Here is a 25,138-nt window from a genome sequence, read left to right as displayed (position 1 = left end):
AAACAAAGTACAACATACAATAAATCCCTTTTTAAAGAACCATTCATCGTTTCCCTTCCAAACGACCTCTCCCATTCTCCGTTCTTTCTCTGGATGTGTCTCCACTAGGCCCAATGAGCTAGAAAATATCTCTTGCAGAACCAGACTGGCTGTTAAATCCCCCATTTTCTGAGCTTCAAAAACTTCTGTTCAACTTAAATGACTTTTATATCCTACTGATTGTACTTAGTTGATAATTGGAAATGTTCTTTAAAAAGCTGAAATAAAATTGTACCTATTTCCTCTTTCAAATGATTAAGTACTATGTGTCAGCTAAATATTCTTTTGCAATCTAACCTTCACAAGAGTACAGCAGGACTTTGTATTTCCACAACCCTTACAGAGTTGCTATTAGAAATGTCACAAAAAGTTAATACAGCCCAACATCTTTACAGAACAGTCACCAGTGAATGCAATTAACTACAGCTCATGGTTGCCTCAGCTATGGAGTCTAAAAATGGCTTTCCCTAATCTAATCCGTGAAAATATTTGGCTTCGTGGGAGAGCTACTAAGCGACCTGTCACTTGTTCCTGTTGGCATATCATTTATTGACCACGTTAAAGAGATCAATACCAAAGCCTCTCGTTTAATGATTAAATAATTAATAAGCCAATATACAAATATACATTAAGTGATACTTGCTAAGAAGAGGTTGACTATGGATACCCTCAGGAACTCATGAGAGGACTGGAACTTTCTGATGGTCACAGTCCAAGAGGTTCTGGGAATGGAAGGGTAATGGAGACAGAACGTAGAAGATATGACTCAAGGATAAGGCCAAAGAACCCCCCAAAGGCTAGCAGCTGAGGGACCCTCTTGCCAGAGATGCCCACAGTCCTTCCTGAGACGCGGGATGTTGAGCAGCTTCTTCCAGCAACAAATGTCTCTGCTGTACAGCAGCTGTGTCATTCCAATGAATTAAAGATGAAGGCAGAAGTTACATAAAAGCCACCAGTCTGAGTGGGGCTACCTGAGCAGAGCAGAGCAAATAACACCAACATCACAGTCCAGTTGGCCAGTGGAGGACCATGACCAAGTCCCACATACTAACTTCAGGTTTTCTCTAACTCCAACATTTATAATTTTTTAAATGTGTGAGTGTGCATGTGTGTGTGTGCGCGCATGTGTGTGCACGTATGTGTGCATGCGTGCGTGAGTGTGTGTGCACGTGTGTGTGAGCATGTGTGCACGTGTGTGTTTGTGTGTGTATGTGTGTGTGTGTGTAATATGTGGATGTATGACTGGGTGCCTTCAGCCGTCAGAAGATCCCTGGGACTGAATTTACAAGCAGTTTTGAGTTGCCCTCCGTGGACCCTGGGAATGGGACCCAGGCCCTCTGTCAGAGCTGCAAGTATTCTTAACTGATGAGCCATCTTTCCAGCCTCTAAATTTTAGCGTCTAAAAGATTTCATTTTTATTTTATTTATTTAGAAATAAGATCTCAAGCTGGTATCGCTATATAGCTAAGGATGGCTTTGAACTTCTGATGATCTGGCCTCTACCTCTTGAGTGCTAGGATTACAGGTGTGCACCACCACACCTGGTTCATGCAGTGCTGGAGATCAAACCCAGGGCCTTCCGCATGCTAGGCAAACGCTCTACCAGCTGAGTCGCATGCCCGTTGTGTTTTCAGTCTCTGTCCTGAACTCTTCAGCCCAGGGGACTGGACAGCTTCCTACCCTGTGGCAATTCACTCTTTGGGGAGCAAGAGATTACAAAAAGACCACTTCAGCCCCTCGAATGGGACAGGAGGAACATGCTGGCATCTACATGTATGTATGTGTACCATGTGCACGCAGGTGCCTGTAGAGGCCGAAAGAGGAAATCAGATCCCCTAGAACCGGAGTTATGGCAGGCTATGAGCCACCTGATATGGTGCTGAGAACCGAACCCAGGTCCCCTGAAATGACAGCGAGTCCTCTTAACTGCTGAGCCCTCTCTCCGGCTCCCCGCTGCAGGTTTCATAGAGAAGTTTGGTAGGCACCTGTAGTCCCAGCTACTCAGGAGGCAAAGGCAGGAGGACCACTTGAGCCCAAGAATTCTAGGATAGCCCAGGCAACATTTCTTCATAATTAAAAAGAAATAATAATTGTAACAGGAGGGGAAACACCCTAGAAAACAGTATACTTTTAATGCCGACTATATTTCATGCATGATTATGATTCCAGCACAAACTGTTTATTAATAAAGTCAAAGGCTTGCTGTGGTCTCCTGCCTGAGTCTCACAATACTTCTGGGAGCAGATGTCTACAGTAATGGGACTCCATTTGTGCTGTGGAAGCTAATGGCATAATTAGCTCTCAATTTACAGATTTCACTTGACTGCTACATTTTCAATAACATGATTCTATAAAATAAAAGAAAGAAGGGCTGATGAGATGCTTGCAGCCAAGGCTAACCACCTGAGTTTGATCCCTAGGACCTACATGATGGAAGGAGAGAGCCAACTCCTACAAGGTGTTCTCTGGCCTCCACATGAATGCTATGAGATGTACAATGTACGGGGGTGGGGGCACCTCCCTCAGCTCCCAGGATCTTGCCCGGCAGGAAGGGCATGTCTTACCTCATGAGGCACATAGTCAGGCGGCAGCTTGCTCAGCATGTCCTCAGACAGCCTGTAGACAATGGCCTCTCGGGTCTCACCCACCCCACCACCGCTCTCCTTGGGTTGAATGTTGGTGATGGTTTCCAGGACAGCAGATGCTGTGTTACTCTGATACCTGATGGAAAGAGTGACTGCTCAGAGGGAGGGAGGCAAACGCAGCCTCGGAGGTAAATCGCCCAACCTAAAGTGTGTTGAGGGGATCTCTTAAGACAAAGCCAGCCACAAGACAAAGAGAAGAAAGAGGAAGGGAAGGAATGAAACTTCATCCTCAACCTATAGGAGCAGGAACATTTGGGCTTCTATTGGCAGCGGTTCACCTCCAGATAAAGAGATTCCTTAAATGTCCTTGGTGACCCAAATTACCTTGACTGTCACTTTCTTACACAAGCAGCTTGGGCTGGACACGGGTGTACCAGCTATACTCCCCAGCCCAAAACCTAGGCACAAGCGTCTACCAGAATATGACAACCCATTACATCGAACAGAACTGTCTTTTTTCCCTCGTTGGATTATGTGCTACTCAAATCGCTCTGGTTTGGTTTGTTTGGCTTTGTGTTTTCTGATTCCCATGATGACCCACTGCTGTCCCTCTGCTCCACTACTCAAATGCAGCTGCCAGCTAGAAGGTTCACTCAGTCGGGCCTAAAGAGATGACTCGGTTGGTAAAGCGATTATGGTGTAAGCATGAGGACCAGAGTTCAGATCCCAGCACCCACATAAAATGCTGGCTGCAGCAGCATGGGAAATGTCAAGGGGAGGGAACAAGGGAACAGATCGTCAGTCCCGATGCAGGACTGGAGACTAACTACAAACGGGCTCACAGCTTCCTTCTGGGGGATAGAGATGGTCAAGAATTTGGCTGCAGGAATGGTCACACAATTCAGTAAACTTTACTTTTATTCTCTATTTAAACGTAGGGAGTTTAAGGGGATCAGACTGTACTTTGTTAATAGGATTTTTTCCAGAAACCGAGGAGGTCAGCAATAACAAATTTTCGGAGAACCACAGTGAAGATTCTAAAGAACACACTTTAGAGGGGGGAGAAAGGCAATTCCTGTGCAAGTTTTGAAACATAGAAAAGAATGTGCCAATGCCTGGGTGAACCTAAACAACTATTACAGGGTAAGACGACAACTATAAGTCAATTGTGTGGTTAAAATAAAAAGACAAAATTAAAATACAGAATTTCCAGGAGGGGAGTGGTTTGGGTTAATGTTCCTTAAGAATTTGCGTATTTACTTGTTTAGATCTATGTGTATAAGTCTGTGTGTGTGTATGTATGTGTATGTGTATATATGCATATGTGAGTATGGTGCTTACAGAGGTCAGGCAGAGTACTGTATCCTCCGAGCACCTCTACCAATGCTCAGACCAAAGGGGCCATCCTGTCTCCAGACTGCATCTCCAGACTGCACTGCCCTCTACAAGACCTCAGGCTGCAATGCTCCTGTCTCCTCCCACCTTACATTCCTCTCTAGTGCTATGATTAAAGGCATATACTACCACTTTCTAGCCTCTATGGCTAACTAGTGTGGCCACCAGGATTAAAGGTGTGTGCCACCAGCCGGGCGATGGTGGTGCATGCCTTTAATCCCAGCACTCGGGAGGCAGAGGCAGGCGGATCTCTGTGAGTTCGAGGCCGGGCTGGACTGACAGCCTCCAAAACAATACAGAGAAACCCTGTCTCGTAAAACCAAAAAAAAAAAAAAAAAAAAGGTGTGCCACGACTTCCTGGCCTCTGGGGCTGTAGCTTTGCACTCTGATCTTCAGGCAAGCTTTATTTGCTAGATCACAAACAAAATATCACTTCTAAATTTGAAGAGAGGAGAAACAGAATTAGTAAAGGGCCACAAGGAGGGGGGAAAGGAAGAAATGGTGGTATGAAAACGGCAACATCTGGGACTGGGAAGACAGCTCAGAGGACCAAGTGTTTGCTGTATGAGCATGAGATCCTGAGTTTGAACCTCAGCAGTTACACTAAAAGCTTGGCATGGTTCTGTATGTCTGTAGCCCCGGTGTTGGGGGGAGGAGATAGGTAGATCTTGGGGGCTTGTTGGCTAGCCAGTTTAGCCAAAATGGTAAGCTCCAGGGTTGGAGGGATCTGTCTCAAAAATAAGGTAGTTATTGAGGAAGACATCCTGATGTTGACTCCTGACCTCCACACACAGGCAAGTGAACCCACAACACATGTGCCCACATGTATACACCACACACGCCTGTGTACACATGCACACACCATATTTTTAAAAGCAAAAGAATGGCAGCATCTTATGTCGAATCTTTGTTTTTAAACTTTTTAAATGTTCCTTTATATTTACTCCATATATACTCCAAATACAATAAATAAGTTTTTAAATAAATAATCATGTAATGGTGTTTCTAACAATAAATCTGAATAAAGGCCTATAAAAAGCTACATAGTTGATAAAAATGAGAGAGTAGTTCTATCTTCATTGATAAAGGGAGATCTCATCTAAAATTCATAATAAATAGGGTACTACAAAAATCAGCTATAAGCCAGGGCTGATTCATACCTATGACCTCAGCACCTGGGAAGCTGAGGCAGGAAGACAGCCATGAACCTGATGTGCATAATGGGTTCCAGCACACTCCAGGCTACAGACACCCTACCTCAGAACCTCAGACAACAACAAACCCAAAAACCAAGCAAACAAGAAAGCAAGCACAACAAATAACTATGCTCCTATGTTTTGTTTTGCTTTTTAGTATTTTGTGTACAGGTACAAAAGTGTCTAGAAGGGTATTTTGACAGTGGTATTTTTGCATGATAAGCTTTGTCTATACTCCTTATTTTTTCTTTCATATTCCTCTGTATTGTTTAGCCTAAGAAGGTTTGACTTTCAAGATAGAGTATTAGAAAAATATGATTTTATAACAAAATTGAAAACTTATTTTCATTTTTAGAAATAGACACCCTCTCACCCCCATGGGCAAAGCCCATCTCAGGTGCAAAGAACCTGTCAGGGATGAATCAGTGGCAAATGTTTTGGGGACATTAAAATGCACCTCCCAAACCACACCAGTCAGAAAGGCTGACGGCTGATGTTTTTCTTCAGCATAAGGGAGAGAACGACATCGTTTTCTCTCAGCATTCCTGGGTGTGAATTAAACATCCTTCTGTGGAACTCGATGCGGTCACTGCCAGACACCCAAGTAGCTACTGATAGCATCATCCTGCCTTCCACTTGAGAAGGGACTGTGTTCTCTGGGAACCAGAGGGTCCTGGGGAGCTGTGCTCGATCTCATTCATGGAGTTGAAGAGAAGGGCATGTCCCTGTCTCCAGCATTCCTACCTATTGTGATGAGCATGTGGAATACCACATGTGAACACGGACATGTCCGCAACCTTACAGGAAGTTGTAGCCATGGTAAATGCACATGGCATCACATTTTACAAACTGGGTTTCTGTCTGTGAGGTCACTGTAAGAGCTCTCGTGTTAGACTGAATGTTTGTCATTCTACTCAGAGTTTGGGAATTGTCTTCATCTTACCCTTTACATGTGTGAATTTCAAAATAACAAAAGTAAAAAGTAGGCATTTTTTATTTGTATTCCAGTGTGTGTGTGTTTCTGAGGCAAGGTTTATCTGTAGCTTTGGAGCCTGTCCTGGAACTCACCATGTAGACCAAGCTGACCTCAAACTCAGAGATCTTCAGTCTGCCTCCCAAGTGCTAGGATTAAAGGTGTGTGTCACCACTGCCTGGCCAATGTTGATTTTTTTTCTTTTTTTTTCTTTTTTCTTTTTTCTTTTTTTGTTTTTTGAGATAGGGATTCTCTGTGGCTTTGGAGGCTGTCCTGGAACTAGCTGTTGTAGAACAGACTGGTCTTGAACTCACAGAGATCCACCTGCCTCTGCCTCCTGAGTGCTGGGATTAAAGGCATGCATCACCACTGCCCTGCCAATGTTGATTTTTAATAAATGAAAATTATTAATTAAAATTACTTTTTTGGTGTGAGCAACCCCTACTTAAGATAGTGGAGGCTTTAGAATATATCAAAATACATTTATTCTAACAGTGGAAAGAGGAATGTAGGGAACACACATGTAACTGAACATATGAGGTAAGAATGAGGCATTTTAATAAAGCAGTACAAAAAGCCTCTACAACCCATTCCTGAGTTCTGAGTGTAATCCGTGTGTGTGTGTGTGTGTGTGTGTGTGTGTGCGTGTGCACGCATGCACGTGTGTGTGTTTTACTTCTCTTGACATAGAACAACAGCACAGGTCATAGTTCAAGTTTAAAAGTCATATAAAGCCTAACAAAAATATAAATAACTCAGGGGAAAAGTCTATGCAAATGGCTAATGAGACAACAAAAGGAAATGAGTCAGGTCTAATATCTACAAGTTATTACACCCAGGTTTCAGGAATTCAGATGGGGTGTGAGTCACGTCTCTGGGGCTGGACGCAGTGAAGATAAAAGCATGGATGAATCAGTCTTAGAGAGGTAGAGAGACCACCATGGCCCACACACTGCAGAGCACAGCTAAGTAGCAGGTCATGCTGGGCGGTATTAAAATCCCCAGCGTTCTCCTGTACCCCACATCACACTTCCCTGCCCTACACTGCTTGCTCTCACACTGGGTCTGCCATCGTCATTCTCCTGTCCCCCACCTGAGTTGTCCCTCACGTCCTTGCTGCTGCCGACCTAGAATCCTCAGACGGCATCCCAGATGCTCTTGGCTCCAAGTCCTACTTCCCCATCATTTCCAACATCCACTCCTATCCTCTTCCCTACTTCTTTCAAAAACGACTCACTTTATTCTTACTTATGTGTGTTTATACCTGTATGCACTCGTGTCTACAGGTGCCTGTGGAGGGCATCAGATCCCTTGGAGCTGGCATTTTGCAGGTGGTTGTAAACTGCCCAGCATGGGTGCTAGAAGCCAAACTCGGGTTCTCTACAAAATCCTCTCAACTGCTCATCCGTCCCTCCAGCCTGCCCAGCACCTATAGAACAAGCCCAAACTCCTTTTCTCGTACCCCAAATCTTCAGAAGCTGCACCCCTGCCTTGGCCACATCTCCTGTCTGTAGGCGTGGCTCCCCATGCTCTGGATGAACCCTGTGTTTGGGACATCCTGCACAGGTGCGTTTCTTCACCCCTTGCTCCATCCACTGCGTCTTGGTCCTTACTACCCATTGTATTCCTCCCTCTCTCCCCATGATGACGCCACCATCTCGTTCACACCCCACCCCTAAACTGATAATGGCACATCTTCCAATGAACAAGTTGGATATGGACTCTGTCGTCAACAGTCTTTGTTTCCGTAAATTGGGATTGATTGGGGGTTTGGTTTCTCTCTCTCTTTTTTTTGCCTGTATGGGGCACATACACCATGGCAATATATATGTAACCTGATTTTAGACTTTATCAGATTGTCTTACGTATTTACCATTCATCCGTTTCCCTAATAGACAATGAACTCGGAAGATGAGAACTGTATCTTCCTCATCTTCATGTTCCCAAGCTGCCCAGACAGTAAGTTCTCAATAAATATTTGTTTGTTGAACTGAAGCCAGTTAGTGGGAATCTTATTAAACTTCAAATACAAAGGAGAGCAATTCTCCAATATTTAAAGGGCATGAAATTTTAATTATCTGCCACTTCTTATGGTAAACATTTAGGGAATTATTATTACAAGTTTTTTCACTTCCTGACATTTCTCCACCTAAAGTGAGAGATGAAACACACACACACACACACACACACACATATGTAGAAAGGTAAATATATATCATTGGTTCTTTAACTGTTAGGAATTTAAATTTGTGTTTTCATGGCCTATTTTCATGGTGTTTTTCTCCTCCCTCTGAGTTATTTGTACTTTTCTCATATTTTACATGGCTTTCAAAAAAACCGGATTGTGCCACACTTCAAAATTCAAGGACTGAACTGCAAACATCTTTACCTATTATCCCTCCAAACCACAGGGGAGTCAGAGAGTCGAATTTCAAAACGAAGGAAGCTATTTTATAATTATATCATCAACACAGATCTCCTAATGCTAAAGAAAGAAAGCCACAGTAAATTTCCATTCTTGCTAAGAAGGTCATTCTGCCCTGCCTGTTCTATCTACAAATAAAATATAGAATGACTGGTATCTGAGGGCTTGTAGGAGCTCTCTCTGCTGCCTACAGTCTTACACCCCCTCTAGATGCACACTTATCTGTACATCACCGCTACATCCCCAGTGGCCTGCGCACCAGTGACTAGGGGCCAGCTGTGTACACCGCCATGGGCAGGGCCATCTTGTTCTCTGAGGGCTCTGGTCAAATTCACAGGCTCCCCCAGGACAGGCTCCTGATGGAAACGCGGCAGCTGTCTCTGCTACACCTCCACTACAAAATCACTTCCGTGGTGGGTAGTTTTATTCATTATGAGGCTATCAGAACACAGGTATTACTAAGGAACCCTCAAGAGTTGGCCCTCTTTGAGTGACAGCAAGGGGAGCTCCCAGGTCACATCATCACCCATTTTATTAGGCACAGAATGCCATTGCCTAGCATTCCAGGGTTGTACGACTTACATTTCCCTTTCCACAGTGTGACTTTTATGTCTGCAAAGACACAGAGGGCAAAGCACCTAGTCAGCTGACTCTGAGGGAGAACCGCAAATACCACTCCGTGCCGCAAAAGCCCAAGGGCTTTCGGGAAAACAATCTCCACAGATGCTCCGAGATGAAGCATGAAGACTGTCACAACCCAGGAATTTTAGTCCTGAGTTACTTCTTGGAGATTTCCTTTTGGGGTACAGGTAAGAAAAGAAACGATTTAGCCATTGTATCTCAGTGGTTCAGGGAGGTGGAAGTCGCAAATAACAAAAATGCAAAACAACTCGGAGACAGCACTGCCTATAAAACAAACAGTCAAGCACCTAATGAGGTATCAGCACACAGCTATTTCCAGATCAGCACATGAAATATCAATGAGCGTAATTTTAAAAAAATCTACAACTCAAAAATTGCTAGTTAATTCCAAAAGGAGCGTGTTTACAACTGCCCCACATAGAAATGAGTGGAAAAGTTGTAATGAGGCACTTGATAAATTTCGGAAGGTAGAAAAATATGCATAACTCGCTAATGAGAAAAAGACCAAAATAAATAACTGCTTTTGACATCGAGAGAGAGGAATTTGCGGAGTCTTTGGTACCTTATAAATCTAGATAATAAAATGTGAATACACCGTGCATTTTTATAGCTTCTGTCACCAAGATAGCTAACCTCTTGGGAGAGATTTTACTTATTTCAAAGCATTTAATTCAGTGTGGGTTCCCTTCCACCACCACCTTCAGAGACCATGGAGGAAGACGCGTGATTCTCTTGTACAGATTTCTCTCCTTAGAGATTTATGGATGTGAACTTCAGAAGGCAGACCCTCATAAACAGGGGACAATTCTTCACTACAGCCCATGACACCCATGGGACTATGTAGCAGCAAGATTACTGTTGAGCGGCATGGCCAGTCAGATAAAGCTGTGATTCCTCCTGCGGGGAACATCCACACAGACTGACTAGGCCACTGCTTTGTAGAGTCCTTCTTTGTCTCGTGGCTTCAACCATTACCTCTAACTTCCCCTCACATGCTGTCTCATTCTGGAACCCTATGTTATCCCCACCCTCCCAGACTGTATATGGCAGAAGTACCATAGATTACATCCTTTTACACAGATCTTGAAGAACTGCGGCTTAGTGGGGTGGGAAAGGGTAGGTTGTAGCTGGGAAACTGTGTCCCTTATTGCTTACTGCCTCCTGGTGGCCACTGGGGGACAGCAAAGGAACAGGAGGCAGGAACCTGGGGGGGAGGTGAGGAAGCAGGATAACAGGTGGGTGGGGGTAGGATTCTAGTCACTAGATATTCAGGGCCTAGAGGTAAGAAGAATGAGGTTCAAAAACAGTGACCAGGAAACTTTCCAGACACAGAGCTGTGGGCTTCAGCTGCCTGCCTGCGCACAGCAGGAACTAGAAACAGGGCATGAAGCACAGACGGGAGGGGGCTCAGGATGGGAGAACCCCAAGAAGAGACCAAATGGGAAGATGGGAATTCAGCCAGACCAGAAGAACTAAGTGCACTCGTCTCTCAGGCCAGAAGGTATCTCTCCTGTGGAAAGAGTTGTCCATCAGTGGGAGACACCCAGGGCTCCCTACCAGTTCCCTCTGAGTGTGTGAAAAGATTAACGATCTTGGCCCAATTTGGAGAGATGCTAGCTTAGGCATCCTGGAGGGAGCCTGTCAGATGGCTTCCCACACTCTCTCTACCACCCATGAGCAACCAATGAATGAACAGAAGCTACAGAAGAAGGTTCTAGACCTAGGCTCCGCACTCAAGGAATCCTGCCAGGCCTGTTTTATAACTTGCCGAGTCACTTTGCCCCACCCGTCGCCATCCCCGACCTAGACCTCTATCCACACATCCCTGGATTTACCCAACAGGTCTGGTCTCTAAGATGCTATATGGGGCTCGAAGGGTGTTCTAGATAAGGTTAGGGAGGTGGCAGAGACATAGTATTGTGTTCTGTGTGCCCTGGGAACCACTGAGATGAGAAGACCAGGAAGCCTGGGAGGGTGTGGGGGGGGCAGTCGTGGGTTTGGTTTGGGGCTTGCATTACCTGAAAGAAATCATACGAAAGACTGTGGTGAGTCTTTGTTACCCCCTCTCAGCTCCTGGTGCAGACAGGTCCCCAGCTAACACTTTATAAGCCCCTCCCGCTCCACCCCCCCCCACTCCAAGTCCCCTCGCAGACGGGTTAGTGAGGATCTCGGTACTCACCAGAGAAGCCTCCTTGTGCATGGGGCGGTAGTTAACCCACAGACTGGCCAAAATGCAGAGAAGTTGATGGGCACGGTGAGCAAGCCTTAAGACACACATCTATATCATAGCATCCCCCTAAACCTCAGGAAACATCCAGGAAGAGGGGGCAGGCAGGCTGAAGGAGCCAGCAGCCAGAGACGACTGCTGTGGAAACAATGTCTCTGGACACTATGGGGATGCTGAATTCAAGAACTCATGGTAACTGTGGATCCCTGCACAAGATCCACCCAAGGTCAAGCCAGTCAGCATGAGGCCCTACCCACAGCCAAAGAGATAGCGCACAGCCGATGGCTGCTGGGGGGAGGGGGCGCTCCACACTCATGATACACATACTGCAGCGCTAACTAGACTTAGTGGGTTATATTAAAAAAAAGGGAATGGGAGGGGAACATGGTAGGAGGGCGTGGGAGGAACTGGGCAAGAGAATAGATGGTTGATGTGATCAAAATACATTGTGTGCATGCAGGAAATTCTGAAAGAATGAACGAATAGGAGATATGAGGGCACACTGTTACCAGAACATTGTATTAAAGACTGAGCACAGTACTCATGGATCTTGCAAGTTAGTCTGGCTCTCTGTCACAGTGTGCTTCTCCCGCCAGCGACTGAGGATCTGTTGAGCTGAGCCCTGTGACAGAGGACCGCTGGTATGAAGCGTGGCATACACCTGTGTTAATGTCAAGGTGGCCCCCATGGTTTCCCTGGGGATACTCGGACTAACTATAGCAAGGTGGCTGACCATACCTGCCTGACAAATTATTTTAAGGGAGCTAGAATATTCCTTTTGGAGAGAGACTGGAATGGCTGTAAGTTACTGGATTTCAGAGCTAGAGGTATGCACACACTTCCACAATAAATATACTGCACGTGTACTCGGCACTGTATGCACAACTCCATGTAAGCAAACATGAAAGCACAAGAGTCAACACATAATTTCCTTTGAGAATACAATTTACAAAACTCAACTGCAAATGCAAATAGGAAGAGCTAAACATGCCAAAGAAAGAGCAGCACTAAAAAGCACCAGTCCCTGGTGGTCTCACAGGAGAACTCAACTCAATCTTTAAGCACATAATTGTTAGGGATTAGGAAATACCCAATATTTTATAAAGCAAACATAACCATTGGTTAACAATGAAACTGTGTAAAGACATCACACACGCACACACACACACACTCAAAAGTTCTGTATCAACATTATTTATGAACCGCAGTGCAAGTATCTTCCCGGTGAACTGTTTACAGTCTACCCACATGAAAAGGCCAGGAAAGTAGGGGTAATCAATTTCAAGGAAGAAAAAATAATTTGGATTAGAAGATCCATTTTATATTATTTAGCAATTTAGGGGATAACCATATGAGGTGTTCCACAGATACTGAAAGGTATTGAATAAAATTCAGGGTCCAACATTTGTTTGCAATGATAAAAAGAATAAACATGCAAGGATATCTGGGAAAAATACTAGGGAGGTGTACAACGAGGAGACCTGACCAGATAATAAAACATGAGAGTCTTCAAACAAACTCTTACAGCAAAGGAAACCCAGATGTGGGCCCAAACACCTACCAAAGCTCTGCCCACATACAGGGAAACATGTCACACCACTGACAATGGGTTACTGTACTCTGCCCACATACAGGGAAACATGTCACACCACTGACAATGGGTTACTGTACTCTGCCCACATACAGGGAAACATGTCACACCACTGACAATGGGTTACTGTACTCTGCCCACATACAGGGAAACATGTCACACCACTGACAATGGGTTACTGTACTCTGCCCACATACAGGGAAACATGTCACACCACTGACAATGGGTTACTGTACTCTGCCCACATACAGGGAAACATGTCACACCACTGACAATGGGTTACTGTACTCTGCCCACATACAGGGAAACATGTCACACCACTGACAATGGATTACTGGATTGCCATTTGGGAAAAGATGAGGCTTCGTCCATGCTTTGATGCCACAAAAATTCTAGATGGCCTAAAGAGTTAAATGTGAACTATAAACCATGCAAACACCAGAAAGGGTATTGCTCGCTTATAACCTCATATGAGAACAGGCCTTGTTGTGATCACTTTAGGCCCAAAAGTGACAACAGCACAATCCATCATAAGACAACAGTAAAACCAAACACAAGCAACACTCTACCTTTAAAAGCAGAGGCAAAACCAAATGAGTAAACAGGAAATAGTATTTTCAACATAAATCACAAAATAAAGGCAGGAATCATGTGTGTGCGTGCATACATATGCGCATGTACAACTTATATACATATACATATAATTAAGTCTTAAAAACAAAAAAGGACTAAAATTGCTACTGGAAAAGAGTGGACAGATTATACATTAATAATGCTTAGGTATAGAAAAGTTCACTCAAAATAAGAAAGAGTTATCTATTCTAGATTCATTTCTGTTGCTATAATAAAACACTCTAACGAAAAGCAACTTAAGGGAGGGAAGGGCTTGCAATTCCAGAATGTAATCCACCATTGGCTGGTACATGGTGGCCCATGGGTGCAAACCCAACACTTGGGAGACAGAGGTAGAAGGACCAGATATTCAAGGCCATCCTCAGCAACAGAGCAGCCTGAGCTGCACGAGACCATACCTAAAAACAAATTTTTCCCAGAACTTTGTGCATTTATCAGAACTGTATCTCCAACCCTCACAGTAGTATCTTTCATTGCATAATTAGAATTGCATGGAGTTTTGCCCACTGTTTTTCTTCCCACCCATGGGAAGCCATTACATTCTATGGGTTAGCCCCACTGATCAGACTGCTTAGAGTCTACAAGGACTTAGTCTTACTGATTCAACCAATCAAAGTTTCCTGAGCACCAGGCACAACTGTAGCCAGAAGCTACAGAAGTGAACATGGACACAGGTCTTTAGATGAAGTTCCATTGCATCCAGTTTATATTTTAACTGGTGGCTGATAAATAAAAGCAAATAAATCATGAAAATAGAGTATGTCTGTGGCTGATATAAGAAAATGTTGGTCAGGGGTGGGAGAGTAGGGTCTGGGATGGCGCTTGAAAAATGGGTCCCTATTTGTACTTAAGGTGACTGTGGGCAGGCATCATTGAAAACATGACACTTAAGGGCAAGGGCCGGAAGAGGTAAATGGCAAGGCGAGCCACGCGTGTATGGGGGGGGATTCCAGGAAGTACAAGTGTGGAGTCCTGTGGTCTACGCAACAGGAAGTGATGGGAGTTCGAGCTGAGCTGGAAGCAGGGGTATAAGGAAGGAGGGAGGGAGGGAGGGAGGGAGGGAGGGAGGGAGGGATGGAGGCGGGGAACAGAGGTCTGGGTTACATGTATGTTGGGCACCTTTGACTCTGACCTCAGGAGGATTGTGAGCAGAGGAGGAATGCAGTCTAACTCACATTTTAAGGCCCTCAGCTCAAGCAAAGCCACTCTCTTGGCCTTGTGCTCGCTCTCTCTCTCTGTTCTCAAACTGATCGCCAACGAAGCCCTGCTCACATTTCAGCCGACTGAACAGAGCCTCTCGGGGCAGCAGTCCGGAGGCAACACCGAAGGGCTATCACACTCCATATCACAGGGTCTGAAATGAGCACCGGGTGGTGACAGCTTCTCTGAAAGGAAGTGCCACGGGCCAGACGAGAGGGTACAGAGGAGGTGAGCCCACTGCCCCTCTCTCCAGCTAGGAACCTTCCTCTGGTGGACCACAGAGGCCACACCTTGCAAAGGAATGGCTCAGCGGGGACTCACTGAGTCAGTAGGCATAGAGAGATGATGCTTTTCCGTGGAGGGTTCTCCAAAGAGAAACGTCATCTGGAGGATGGGCCAAAGAAGGCACTTGGGATTGGTGGACACCTCTATGGATTTGTGGGGTCAGGGACCTCACACTGAGCTTTGGGGTATGTGCCCATGAGGAGCTCATGACCATAAGGCTGTGGGTGAGCAAGCGTGAGAAGAGGTGGCCCGTCATGAAGACGGTCAGACAGGACTCTATCGGTATGTGCCTTGCCCTTACATGTGTGTCTATGTGTGGGTACGCACACATGAGTGCACTGCCCAAGATGCCCAGAAGAGGGAGACAGACACCCTGGAGTTACAGGTGGTTGTGAGCCACTGGATATGGATGCTGGGAACTGAACTTGGGTCCTCTACAAGAGAGGCGAGTACTTTCAACCACTGAGTCATCTCTCTAGTCCCAAGTGGTATATTTTTAATGGGTATTTGGAGAAAGAGATAAGGAACAGGGAGTTGACTATCAATGGAGAGCATCGATCAAAAGGAAAGCAGAAATAGTTTTATGACAGGACAGAGAAATAATCAATGCATAAATTACAGCTTTTGAGTTGTCATGAACGCCAGGCCATCAGGATTTAGGGAGGGGAGGGCAGGCTGAGTTGTGACAGAGTTGTAATTGGAAGACAGGAAGCAACACTATTTTTCACAGTAAAATAAAAAGAAGGGAAAGGAGAGAGATTAAGGGAGAAAATGAAATGCATAGTCTTTGCCAGGCTGAGTTACAAATGACACCTTCAAATTAAAAAATAGGAAAAAAATGCCAAGAACTCACGTGATATCAGCATTAGGGTGGAGCCCAAAGACTTCTGGATTATCTAGGGATGGCAGAGACTGGATGTACTCAAAATACTGGTCTAAGGTTTTGCACACAGGGATTTTATATCCAGTGTAAAAACAGAACGAGGGCTCAAACATCTTCTCACTGAACCAGACCTGTATGGGAGGGAGAAAAAAGCAAAGAAAATTGATTAAAAGGCCCAAGATTGGAAGAAGGGGGCTTATTTCCATTTTAATAGGGTTTCTTTCTTTTTTTTTTACTGTTGGTTTTGAAAGCATCTTAACGAAACTATCAACATAATAATTATCACATATAGGAAGGAAAGAAATGATCCACAAAAGAGAGGCCGCAAAGAAACAATGAGGCAGGACTCTGGTTGGTACCCAAGAGGAGATCCAGCCAGAGTATGGGGGAGGGGGTGGAGCACGGCTGGGAGTGGGCTCAGTGGATGGGCATATGCTATGTGTAGCATGAAGGACGCCCTGAATTTGACCCTTAATACTGAAAAAAAGGATGGTGGAGGGAGTGGCGTGGGATGTAGTTCAGTTGACTGAGTGCTTGCACAGGATGCACAAAGCACCAGGTTCCATCTCCAGCGAGGCTTATACCAACCGTGGCAGTGCACTCCTGTGATCCCAGTACTTGGGAGGGTAGAGTTAGGAGGGTCAGAGGTTCAAGATCATGCTGAACTACATGGTGAGTTCAAGCCGTTTTACACAGGAGTAATTTGGTTACCTGGGGTCCACCTGCAGCCATGAGGGTACCCAAGCATCTTCTTGGCCTCCCATCTCCCTGGGCAAGGCTCTTCTTCAGGGCTGTGTCTAACAGCTTTACTCACAGACACTAAGCACCAACAACAATGCAGCCACAGAAGCTTCCCGGCACCTGCCCTCCCACCCCGAGCTCTCTTTGTTAATTAAGTTCTGTCCCTAGCCACCAGGAGAGAATGCAGCTGCTGCCCAGCTTCCATTGTTGCTAGCCTGAAGGCACCCCTTTCTTATTCCGTATGAATTGATTGATTATCTGTAACAAAACAGTGAGAGAACAAATATACACTTGGTGTGAACAGACTTCTTTTGAAAAGGTGGGGAAAAGAGATGTTGAATGCCTGAGCTGGTTTGAGGTAGCAACTTTGGTACCTAACAGGGTGATTTTCCTAGTAGGGAGGGAAGTAATGGGACAAGAACGGAAGCGAGGCTAGGGGTGGAGGGGACTGGACTGAGCCTTGCCCATTCAGCCCCTCCATCACTGTTTGCAGCTCTTTTTAGACCCAGTGATTATTCTGAAATACTGTGCCCTGGTTTTCTCCATGGCTCTATTTGCTTCTGTTCCACTCTATTCAATCCCTGTGTGCACGGCACAGAGCTCAGAACCAGAACAGAACGCAAAGGAGAGAGACGCACAGTCCTTTCATTCAAGGAGCTCATGACCCGGTAGAGGGACAAGCCAGTTATGAAATCATTTCCCTAATACGAGAGGCACTGAGGCAAGAGCCGGAAGAGCATAAAAGTGAGCACAGGGCACAGAGGGCTTAAGGCAGGAGGGAAGGGATGTCCAGGCAGATATCAGGTAAGGACTTAGCAAGGATGAGGTTTGGAGAGAAGTCTCCAATGAGAAAGGTTTTGTTTTTTTGTTTTTGGTTACAAGCACTTAGTACTTTTCTGAGGGGGGCCCACTAGTGAAGACACAGAATGTCCCATGCCAAAGTGGGCTGACAGAAGTCATGAAGCCTGGGGTAAATAAAATGTCAGGGGGAGGGAGAAGAAAGGCAAAGTGAGGAGAGCTCTGTGATGGGCGACTGGACGTGGGGTGATGAGCAGAGTTTAGTCTAAGAGTTGGGGAGCGATTTCAAGTTATTAAAGAAGGTAGCGCTGTGCATATGGTCATCATGAAGACAAATGAGCTGTTTAGTGACGTGGGTGGCTTAGGCTGCAGGAACATATCCCGGGATGAGGGCTCTGGGTCCACAGCACATTTGTTATCTAACCAATGACTGCACCAAGTGGCCAGATGACACGTAGCCGCGGAAGCATACAGGTCTCAGCCCCTTGCTGCCCCACTGCTTTCTTCACATATGCCCAGCCATGTGGGTTTGACACACCCAGACCCCTGAGGTTCACCAGGTGTGTAGAGTACTCACAGGATGCTAATAAAGTGCAGAATGTGAGATCTACATGGGATTACTCTATTAGTCTCTTTTTTGTTGTTGTTGTTGTCACAATGAAATACCCTGACCAAAAGTAACTTAGGGAAGAAAGGGTTTGTTTTGGCTTAAAGTTCCAAAGAAGGACAGAGTTCACAATGGCGGAGCTAGGCACGGTAGCAGGAGCAAGAGGCTGGCATGGCTGCCGGGAAGCAGAGAGGTCATACTTCATCCATACACGGGAAGCAGAAAGAGGGGAAGGTGGAAGCAGGGACAGAGAGCAGGAAGTGGGGTCAGACAATAAACCCTCAAAGCCCGCCCCAGGGATGGACTTCCTCTAGCAAAGTTCTGTCTTCTAAAGGTTCAGGTGGGGCAGAAGCTGTGGTCCCTGGGGAGAAACCACTGAACTGGGGGCAGGAAGAGGAGCCTTGTGCCCAGACCTGCAAGTCTTACATGACTGAGACACAGCTCAAGTGTGTTTCTGCCATCTCTCCATTCCCTTATAGACACATCATTTAAAAAATAAAAATAAATCTTAAAACCCTCCAGTTCAAGGTACTTTTACAATTATTCAAAACAGCTTATTGACTAAGACATATTTTCCCTTTGACTTTCAGGCACAGAGGTGGGTTCGTCATATACCGTATTTATTATATTCACACATTGGTCCTCTTCTTATTTCAGTTTTTCTCTATTCAGCTCTGACATCCACCCACAGTCTCCTTCTTTCTGTGGCTATTTAAATGTATTTAATGTATGGTCTTGAATATCTATTTCTCCCCGAGAAATATACACAGCTTACTTTATGGGTCTCATTTTACATTTTTTTCCAGCTTCACTGAACAAATGTTTTTACAGTCTCTGCAGGATGCCACATAGACCATTTCTTCTGTGTTATATACCGCCATCGGTGACTAATCTTTTTCCCTATGATGGATTAAGAAGCTGCCTCCCAACACCTCAAATTATGCTATGGATAATGTCTGTCCTGAGAATATATCTGGAACCTGTACTCAGGAGCAGGATTCTGGTCTGGACAGCAAGTAGACAAGAGCTGCTGGCTTGTACCCCATGAAGGTAAGCCACTGTGCTGACTCACTACATCTCGCTGTCTTAGGATGCTGTGAGGCACCATCTCATCCTCTATCAGGACCCAAGCACGTACTTCTCCAGCTGGCTAGAGCACTGACTACTGTGCTACAGTATAGAGTCTTCCCTTCCCAGTATAGAAGGGCACTGCCTCAGCCCAGGTCATGTGCGAGAGAACAGGGAAGGAATGGAAAACTTAAACAGAGAGGCCCATGTCAGAGTCTCTTTCCAGAATAAAACAGCCCATGGTGATTGCCTTCACCTCCCATGCAAGATGTCACCATGAACATTTTGGTACCTACATATCTGTGGACCTTTCCTTGAAATGTTCTGACATCTGTTTTGCTCAGGTACTTGTTTTCAGCCAGTATCAACAGACTGCACTCTGGGAGGTCTGTCTCTAACATCTAAGCACTGGTGTTCTTACCTTTATACAGTCTTGCCAACACTTGCTATTTCCCATGTGTAACTTAATTAAGAGGTTAAAACAAAAAAAATTGGATATCTGGTCTACCTCCAGTTTACCAAACTATCCCAGAAGTTTGTATGCTTTGTTGTAGTTTTTCTCTCTTTTTATCTTGTCTTTTTTCCTTTTGTTGAACATAGATTATTTTCTCATACATTATATCCTGATTATAGTTTCCCCTCCCCCGACTCTCCCTAGTTCCTCCGCACCTATCCTACCCTCCAGACCCACTCCCTTCCTGTCTCTCTTTAGAAAACAACAGGCTTCTAAGAGATAGATTTGTTGTGATTTTAATTATGTTATAACAAAAAGAAATAGAGGAGGAGAAGGGAGTGGAGGATCAGGAAGAGGAGAAAAAGGAAAGGGAAAAGGAGGAAGACTAGACGGAGAAAATTTGCTGAAGCAGAATTACTAACAGAGTTCCTAATATAAAGAATCCAATAACTGTAAAATATTCACATATATGATTTTTTCCCACAGGTAAATGCATATTGTTTCTTTAATACAGAAAAGGGTTTAGGAAGAGTTTGTGTCCGTTGGGTGTTGATTTATGTCATTTATCCTTTGTGGTAAAGTCATCATTGCCAATAAATAATATCCTCTAGGAAATATTTACTCACAGGATCTATTGGGAAAAGATGGGAAAACTCCATCCATTTTCAACAGTTTATTCTAACAGAAAAGATGGTAGCACTGAAATTATATTGCACTCCTCTGAGCTCTTATTTTTTTTTGCCTAGAAGCCACAATGTGTCTTTCACTCAAGTGGAAGAGGCACAGGGGGTGGCCAGCATTTTCTTGGCAGGTTCTAGAGAACTGAGACCATGAAGTAAGGGCAGTGGGAAGATGGGGTATGAGAATCCTCAGGAGCCCCGTGGGATGGCTGATGGTTAGCTTATTGTTGGACCTGAATGCAGTAGGGATTCTTGGATAATTCTATTCATAAGTATCCCTCCTTTCACTGCCCCCCCCAGATTCTTTATGCCCATTATAAACAAAAAGTATTCTACAGATGGAGGGATGGTTCAGTGGTAAAGAGCATTTCTTGCTCTTGCAGAATACCAGAGTTTGGTTCCCAGAACACACACACACACACACACACACACACACACACACACACACACACACCTATAACTCCAGCTCCAAGGTATCTGACACCCTCTTCTGGCCCTCACAGGTTCCCATGCTCACATGCACATACCATATATAGCCACATGCACATATAAATAATTTAAAATGATATGCATACTTTTTTTGGAAGGCACTGTGAAATTTATCTCCATTCATTTTCCTCCCAAAATTGACTTACTCTGGCAAAGCAGTTAAGCAGCCGCTTGTCAAAGTCATCTGTCACTCTGCCTCCATACTGTACTTCTCCAATCATGTACCGGACTGTACTCCATGACACACCCTGTATTACAAACAAGGTAGGATTATCCACTGCCAGTGGGGTCTAACGCTCTAGAAAAATTCTTGAAAAGGAATGCCAGCTAGGTTGTTGTCCTAGCTAGCTGTCAACTTGACACAGGATAGAAGCACCAGAAGGGGGAAAAGGACTCAACTGAGTAGCTGTCTTTATTGAGCTGGTCTGTGGGTATTTCTTTGAGGGACCACTATAGGTGGTGCTATTCCCTACACAGGTATCCCTAGGCTGTGTAAGGAAGCCAGCTAAGCATGAGCCGAATGAGTGAGCCAGCGAGCAGTGTTCCACCACGGGTCCTGCCTCCAGGTTCCTGTCGCGACATCCCTCAATGACAAACAGTGACCTGCAAGTGTAAGCCCAGTACTCCCTTTCCTCCCCCTAAGTCACTTCCAGTAAGAACATTTTATCACAGTAGCTGAATGAAACTCGAATCGCTGCATTGAAAATTACTCTTTAGCTCATAGGAATAGCTCATGTGGCTGGAACCGCTCCAGTTTGTTCACCAAAGGAAAATCTACAATATTAAGCATTAGAGGAGAAGGTGACTCTGAATTATGTCAAATAGAAAGATAGGACGGCATTTTCCTCTCTGTGATTGTAATCACCTGTAACACTCATTATGGTACATGCCACACTGTTACAGAGGGGTGGGGAGTGATGCCTAATGAAAAAAGGAACAAGATCAGGGAAGGGAAGCTTTAATGTTCTTTCCTGGCAATAGATTTTTCCGGAATCCGTAAGAGAACAAATAGGAAAGTATTTATTCCCAAAACTTTTCCGCAGTGCAATCCTGTGCTGTCTCGTTCTGTAAGCTAAAGCAGCATCGATGTAGTCATTAATTTCTTAGCAATCTTATACTAGCAATGTAATTCTGCTATTCATAGCTATTTAAAAAAACAACTCGGTATATTTAGAATAAAGGGAAAGTGAGGATTCTTAGGGATTTTGGATTCTTATTTTTATCTACTTATTGGGTAAACTTTTATTTTTTCAGCTCAGTTGCCTTTCAAATCAACCATTTCAAGGCAGCTATTAGTATACGCTGAGATGACAAATAACTGTGGAGTATGAACCCATGCAATATAATTTTTCATCCTACTGCCATAGTCTTAATTTACTGTCCTTTTGTCATTTCGGGAGAAAAATGACAGGTTGGTGCTAACTTCTGTCCACCCCAGGTGGACATTCATCATGGCTCACCAGAATCATACCGCGACCACCACAGTGTCTACAGTAATCTAGCAGTCCTACTATGAGCAGGAAGAGAGGGACAGAGTGAAAGTGGTCTCCATGAACTTCTATTAGGCACTGTGCACTGTGTTTGCATAAAAAATGCTAATTCTCCTACTCCTCCAAGATGCTACCATTACTTTACGGAGGAGGAAATGGGTCGAAAGGTTCACTGACTTACCTATGGTCCTGAAAAGTGGATTTCCAACCCTTCACAGCCTGTGAGTAGGGAGACAACTCGGCTACCTCTGGGACCTCTAGGAAGCCCCTCATCAGTTAAATGGCAGTCATGGTGACACCTTCTGTGTCAACTTCATGATGGTATAGGCAAAAATGCACACATTAGCACCATGGAGACTAGGAAAGTCTACACGATGATGAGTAGTAACCATTACTAGACATGACCACTGGGGATGTGGCATGGCTCAGTAGTAGAGAAACTGTCTGGCATGTGCAAGGTCATAAGTTCAATCCTTGGGACTGCCAAAAAGTTTTTTAGTTGCTATTTACATGTTCAAACTTGACAGTTAAGAAATGAGCTAGGTTCTTGGGGGCTATGCAGGTAAAAGCACTTGGTACCCAGTCTGAACACCCAAGTGTCAACCCCAGGAATTTTTGGGGAATATTACTTTAAGGTTTTTTACTTTTGTTTATGTTGTATTTGTTTAACTCTGTGAGGCTGTGTTACTGGGCCGGTCTAAAACACCTGATGGTCTGTCTAATGAAGAGCTGGGCAGCCAATAGCGAGGCAGGAGAGAGGAATAGGCAGGGCTGGCAGGCAGAGAAGAGAAATATGAGGAGAAATCTTTGAGGAAAGGATCTGAAGATCAGGGAATGAGAGAGGAGGAGGACGACGACTTCAGGGGTCAGCCACCACCCAGCGACGCAGCCACCCAGCCACACATCTACACAGCCAGACATGGAATAAGAAGGAAAGAAAAGGTATACCAGAATAGAGAAAGATAAAGGCTCCAAGGTCATAGATAGATGGGATAATTTAAGAAAAGTTGGCAAAATATAAGCCAAGTTAAGGCCAGGCATTTATAATAAACAATAAGCCTCCATGTGTGATTCATTTGAGAGCTTGGTGGTGGGTAAGAGTTCAAAAAAGCCAAAAGAGTCAAGCATCACACACCAAAGGCCCGCATGCTAAAAAGAGGGAACCAGCTCCTGAGAATTGTCCTCTGGCCTCCATATGCATGCTGTGGTGCATGAATGCCTACACTCATGCATATCACACACACACACAATTCACAAACAAATGAAGAAGTGACTCCATGGCTGAGACCCTGCCCCGTGACACAGCACTTGTTGAGTGTATGTGAAGCCCTGGGTTCAGTCTCCGGTACCACCACAAAATACAGTAGAGGGGTGGGAGGTTGGAGGGATGGCTCAGCTGTCACAGCACTTGATTCAGCTCCTGCAGTGGCGGCAGGTTTGAGCACCCACATGAGGACTCAACCATCTGCAACCCCAGGTCCAGGAGGAATCTGATGCCCTCTTCTGGTTTCCCAGGGTACTGCATGCACATGGTGCACTACAGGCAGTCAGGTGCACACACATATAAGTAAATAGGTAAATAGGTAGGCAAACCTTTTTTTTCCCCCAATGATGAAGCAGGGGACTTGAGACAAAAAAAAAGAACTGCCTAATTGGCTGGCAGGAGGACGAGCAAATAAGGCAGGCCTGACTGAGGTCACTCCACTTCTTGTGGGGGCCCTGTGGGGTCCATGAGTAGCATTAGGGACATGATTGTATTTTGCAACACAGAGTTTCATCATTATACTGACAGGCACGGGGAGGGCAACAGAATGTGAGTGTGTTGGCTAGGGGAGGAGAGAGTGAGTGGACCAGCTGATTAGAGTACCTGCCCCTCCTAAAGAGGTTCTCGAGGAGACCTCAGCTAGTTCACTCTGTGTTGGGCTGTAATGAAAAACTAGAAAACAGACCAAAAAACCAACAATTCCACTCACCTTTTTAATATCACACTCATCAAGGTGGTTCTGGACGAACTGAACACTGGCAGAGAAGTCGGCAGAATTGAATTCATAGGGAATATTCCATCCCAAGGGGCCAAATTTTCGTCGCTCCTTAAAAAGAGCAAAGAAAGTCAGTGTCAACAGGGATTTTTTTAATGGTTTGTTTATTTTTTATTTTACATGCATTGGTGTCTGGCCTGCGTGTATGTCAGTGTGAGGGTGTCAGATCCTCTGGAATTGGGAGCTACAGCCATGAGCTGCCAAATGTGAACCCAACCGCTGAGCCAAACGCTGTATGCAGCTAGATCCTTGTTTGTGGGTCTTGGGGGTCACACTCAGGGCCTTCAGTTCTGAGAAGCAAGCACTGTAGTAACGCTGAACTGCAGCCCCTGCCAAGTCCCCTATTAATGTCAGTGTAGTAAGGGTTAATAAAAGCTTCATCACTAAGGCACTGAAGAGAACAGTAAGGGATTGACAAGATGGCTTGGTGGGGAAAGGGGCTTGCCAACAAGTCCGATGACCTGAGTTCCATTCTACTGCAACATCTGCACTCGTTTGAGCTTACGAGTGTGTATACATGTGCGCACACACACACACACTCTCAAGCAATAAAAGTATTTTAAAATGCAAATAAAAAAATTAAAGGACAGTGCATTGTGGCACAAGGTGGTCCCAGCACTTGGGCAGCTAAAAAATGAGGGTTATGATTTCAAGTTCAGTCTGGGATACATAGCAAGATCCTGCCTCAAAAGAAAAAG

The 25,138-nt window shown here is 44.9% G+C and overlaps 1 protein-coding gene across 1 annotated transcript in view; it reads right to left on the bottom strand.

Annotated features, from left to right (window-relative positions):
* The window catches only part of Dnah8 (dynein axonemal heavy chain 8), a 225,385-nt gene that overhangs the window by 18,260 nt on the left and 181,987 nt on the right, over positions 1-25,138 (bottom strand). The window contains exons 86-89 of the mRNA XM_040732039.1: positions 24,375-24,491; positions 21,058-21,159; positions 16,045-16,205; positions 2,604-2,760 (exon numbers count right to left, since the gene is read on the bottom strand). Coding sequence (XP_040587973.1) covers positions 2,604-2,760; positions 16,045-16,205; positions 21,058-21,159; positions 24,375-24,491 — 537 coding nt within the window. The remainder of the gene's footprint in view (positions 1-2,603; positions 2,761-16,044; positions 16,206-21,057; positions 21,160-24,374; positions 24,492-25,138) is intronic.

Source organism: Mesocricetus auratus, unplaced genomic scaffold (assembly GCF_017639785.1).
Source record: "Mesocricetus auratus isolate SY011 unplaced genomic scaffold, BCM_Maur_2.0 Super-Scaffold_100027, whole genome shotgun sequence".
NCBI classification, from domain to species: Eukaryota; Metazoa; Chordata; class Mammalia; order Rodentia; family Cricetidae; genus Mesocricetus; species Mesocricetus auratus.
This window is presented reverse-complemented; position numbering and strand designations above follow the sequence as displayed.